The 4,812-nt window shown below is 47.7% G+C and overlaps 1 protein-coding gene across 1 annotated transcript; it reads right to left on the bottom strand.

Annotated features, from left to right (window-relative positions):
- Positions 1-76: 76 nt before the first annotated feature.
- msx2b (muscle segment homeobox 2b) lies at positions 77-2,946 on the bottom strand. Its single transcript, XM_056410515.1, has 2 exons — positions 2,595-2,946; positions 77-1,596 (listed from the first exon to the last, which is right to left on the bottom strand). The coding sequence occupies exons 1-2, from the start codon at positions 2,938-2,940 to the stop codon at positions 1,127-1,129; spliced, it is 816 nt and encodes a 271-aa protein (XP_056266490.1). The 5' UTR covers positions 2,941-2,946; the 3' UTR covers positions 77-1,126.
- Positions 2,947-4,812: the final 1,866 nt, after the last annotated feature.

A 4,812-nucleotide genomic window follows, 5' to 3' on the forward strand; every position in this document is an offset into this window, starting at 1 on the left:
CACACACACACACACACATACGGCCGGTGGCCCGGTCACATGACGTGTTCTGGAGATCTGAAGTGAACTCACTGTGTTTAACTTTATATTCTTTATTATTTCTCACAGCGTGTTCAGAGGAGTCCGTAAGGCTTTCATTGTTTTGTTGGTTTAACTAATAAACACATCGGTGGAAAACAACAACACATATAGACGTCGCTCCCTTTCAAAGGGACGAGCCGGAAGACAAATATAAATAGTTTGGAGACGTTTGTCCCGTAAAGAGAGACGACGGGAGGAGCCGACAAAACATCCCAAAGATTAAGATCTATTGCTCCGGGAGATCAAAGATGAAGACGACGAAGACGTTAACGATGAATCGTCATAGCGACGGTGAAACCTCTCCGTCTTTAAAAAGAGGAAATTAAAAGAACGCTTCAGTGACATGTTTTATTTGGCCTGAGCGACACACACACACAATCACATTCACTCTCACACACACACACAATCACACACATATTCACACACACACACACACACTCACACAGCCAGAGACACACACACACATTCACTCTCACAGACACACTCACACACACACACACACACACACACAAACACATTCACTCTCAGTCACACACAGACACACGCGCACACAGACACACACATTCACTCTCACACAGACAGACACATTCACATTAACACACACACACACAAACACACTCACTCTCACACACACTTTCACTCTCACTCTCACACACACACACACACTCTCTCTCCAGCTGGAGGCCGTTGGTCGACGAGGCACTGAGAGGCTTTGAGGCTGGAGGAGAGTAAAGTGTAAAGTGTGTAACGTTGTTCTTTGTGTACTTTGTGTTGTTGTTCTCGTCCTTCGGCTCAATTATTGCATAAAGTGAACGAGTGAGGGGCGTGAACAGCCCCCCCCCCCCCCCTCGCTCAGTAGATTGTAAACAGGCAGTCCGAAGGGCCGAAAGAGGACCCCGGCAGCAGAGTAACATTTATCCTGGACAATAGATTCTGTTCTATTCGACTTCTTTGTGCAGAAGATATATTAAAAAACACATTTATTAAAAATCAGCCACACGCGCGTGTTCCACGTCCGTTATGGGGGGGGGGGATCTCCATTGTCTCATGAGAAGTGGTACATGCTGTAGCCGAGCGGCGCCGCGTACAGCCCGATGGGCGCCAGCGGCAGCACGGGCCGGTGGTGCTGGTGGTAGGCGGAGAACGGCGGTCCGTACAGCGACATGGCGCCCAGCGACATGGCGCCCAGCGACAGCGGTAACGTGAAGCCGGGGTGCAAGCCGCCTCCGCCCGCCGCCGCGACCGCCGCCGTCTTGGCGTTCGCGGCCATCTTGAGTTTCTCCAGCTCGGCCTCCTGGAGCCGCTTGGCTTTCGCCCGGCGGTTCTGGAACCAGATCTTCACCTGGGTCTCCGTCAGCGTGAGCGAGGAGGAGAACTCGGCCCGCTCGGCGATGGACAGGTACTGCTTCTGGCGGAACTTCCTCTCCAGCGCCAGCAGCTGCGACGTGGTGAACGGCGTCCGCGGCTTCCTGTTGGTCTTGTGCTTCCTCAACGGGCAGCCGGCGCCGACGGGACCTGGAGGAACAACGAGGGTCAAGAATTTAGATTAATTCTGTGAATAGCACATCTCTTTTATTTATTTATATATATATATATATATATATACACACACACATACATACATATATATACATATATAAATGAATATAAATAAATATATATTTATTTATATATATATATAAATAAATATAGATAAATATATACGAATATATATTTATTTATATGTATAAATATATATAGATAGATATATTTATGTATATATACATATATATGTATATATACATAAATAAATATATATAAATGTATACATTTAAATAAATATTTATTTATATATGTTTACATATAAATAAATATATATTTATAGAAATAAATAACTATATATACATACATGTATAAATAAATACATATACACACAAATAAATACATGCATATTTATATATATATATTTATCCGTTGGTTATACTTTTAACATAAATGGTTGAATCAATTAAACCTAATGTTGAAAATTGGATATGCCATATATGCGCACATTAACCCCTTAAATACTGAATATCTGAGTGAGTTTAGAACTTTAGAGTAAGTAGTTCACTTTTTAATGTCATTTCTTTAAAGGACATTTAATGTACCTGTAAACTCAAACGGCCACGTGGTGTGGACGTGCTACAGGTAACTAGGATGTTCGAGGCTGTGAGAGAACATTTAGTTTAAAAATAAATTAAAAAATTAAAAATGATACAAAATGGAAAGGCCTCCTTTTTTAAAAAGTTGTATATGCCACATATGTATCTCCCACATTAACCCCTTAAGTACTGAATATCTGAGAGTTTGAGTGTAAGAAGTTTATCTGAAGGCTCAACAGGTGACCACGTTGCTGGTAGAACATAACGTCCCTGTAAACTCTAAAGGTCAAGAGTAGGCTTGTTAAAGGTCACTATGATGAAGAGAGCATATTGTTTAAAACAAAACACGTTGACATAAAGACCCATGGAGCCTCAGTGCGCCGGGAGACTCACGCGGCTGCGAGCAGAACGCGCTGCCGGTGATCCACGGCGCGCACTCCTCCGGCTCCGACGCCTCGGATTTGACCGGCGACGAAGGCACCGCGGCGGCTAAGCTCCTGCGGCGCGCCCCGGGAGGACTGCACGTCTCCCGGTACAGATACAGGGAGTTCCGGCCGGTCGGGGACGCCGCCAGCGAGCCTCCGTCCGTCTTCCTCCCGGACATGAGCGCCTCCACGCTGAACGGGTGCCGGTGGAGGTGGTGGTGCCGCGCCACCGGAGACGTCTTCTCCTCCGCACGGTTACCGTCCTCCTCGGACGAGCTGCACCCCACGTCGGTCGAGGTTTCCCGGGAAGCCATCGCGTCCTCCGGGGGTCTCGACAAGTCCCCCCACACACACACACACACACACACACACACACAAAGAAAAGGGGAGTCCAGGTGAGAGCGGCTCCGGTGCGCGCGCGCGGTGTTATGGAGCTGTCAAGCGGTCCGTGGGAGTAAGTAGACCCGGCGCGGACCAATCAGTGCAGCGCAAAGTGTTTACGACTGAGCAGATGCTGCCTTCAGGGACAGTCGGAAACTGACTGCTTATTGTTGTTTTTTGTATCCTGCAAAATGTAGGTCAGTGTTTTATAACATATCTCATGTTAAATTTAATATTTGTAGATAGTTTATTTAAAAAATATCTACAATAATTACTTTTTATTGTGTATAATCATCTCTTTACAGGTTTATATCCTCTATTTTTTTTCTGTGGATCTTTTCAGGGAAACATTCTTTGAAAAGTTGAGGATGTGTACTTCATGTTTTCATTTTTATTACTGTTTTGTGTTGAATAAGATCTTTACTGTAGATTATCCGCAGGGGGAAAAACAACACAAATCACCGCGCCACATTATATGATCCCAAGTTAAGCTCCGGTTAACGGATGAGCTCTAACCTCAGGGGCCTGAGTACACAGGGGCCCCATGTGGATCATTATGGAGAATTATACCCTCGTCCCTTCTTCTTCTCCTCCATGTGCCTCTCTGATTTGTTTGCTCTTCTCTTTATTGGGACTTTTCCTTTTGTAGCCCGTTGTGTGCTGAGGGCGTCGCACTCAAATTACAGTCAATTACAGATTCTGTGTTTTTCTTCTTCTTCTCTCTGTGTCCTCCAGCGAGGACACGATGAGACGTCCTCGCGTCCTCGACTCGTCTCCTCGGCCTGTGATCCCGATGCTCGTGGAGGATCCTCGTGAAAGTCGCTCATTGTGATGTTTTGTATCATCTCTTCCACGTTGTGTGTGAGATGAAAGTGGGCGAGTCCTCTCGGAGGACGCAGCTCCGGTTCCGGCTGTTTACGCGTCCTTTGATGACACTTTGAATAGTGGACGTCTCTCTCGTCTGGAGACTTTTCTTCATGGTCCCGGCGCGTTGAAGAACGTTCTTATCTCCTAATGGACCATCAGCACCCATTCCACCGGTAACACGGGGAACCGACCCGCCACTGGATGATGATTCATTTGCAATTTCACATCACAAGGATCCACAATCATCATGGTTCATTTGAACTATGTGTGTGTGTGTGTGTGTGTGTGTGTGTGTGTGTGTGTGTGAGACATAGCAGCCATAAGAAGAGGTTGCTTTCCAACACAGCCGTTCTTCATGCAGTGCACCACGTGACGGATATACAACCAACTCTTCTCCGCCTGTTGTGCTGTTCGTTCCCAGGAGGCCGCCGCCTTATTAAAGTGGAGTTAGAGTTATTTCACAGACAATCAGAGGCTGTGAGGCGCCATGAGCGGCCAGATCAAAGGACGCTCCTCAGGGGAGAAACTGTTGCCTTTCTTTCTTTTGCAGCTCTGTTCAGGATCTCCCTCCCTCTCCCTCTCTCCCTCCCTCTATCTCTCCCTCCCTCTCTCTCTCTCCCTCCCTCTCTCTCTACCTCCCTCCCTCTCCCTCTCTCTCTCCCTCTCTCTCTCTCTACCTCTCCCCCCCCTCTCTCTCCCTCTCTCCCCCCCGCCCCTCCCTCTCTCCCTAACCTCTCTCTCCCTCCCCCCCCTCTCCCTCCATCCCTCCCTCTCTCTCCCTCCCTCTCTCTATCCCTCCCCCTCTCTCTCTCCCCCCCTCTCTCTATCCCTCCCTCTCTCTCCCTCCCTCTCTCTCTCTCCCTCTCTCTCTATCCCTCCCCCTCTCTCTCCCCCCCCCCCTCTCTCTCCCTCCACAGTCACTCTCCACAGAACTCGTT

The sequence above is a fragment of the Pseudoliparis swirei genome, chromosome 3 (genome assembly GCF_029220125.1).
Source record: "Pseudoliparis swirei isolate HS2019 ecotype Mariana Trench chromosome 3, NWPU_hadal_v1, whole genome shotgun sequence".
Taxonomy (NCBI): Eukaryota; Metazoa; Chordata; class Actinopteri; order Perciformes; family Liparidae; genus Pseudoliparis; species Pseudoliparis swirei.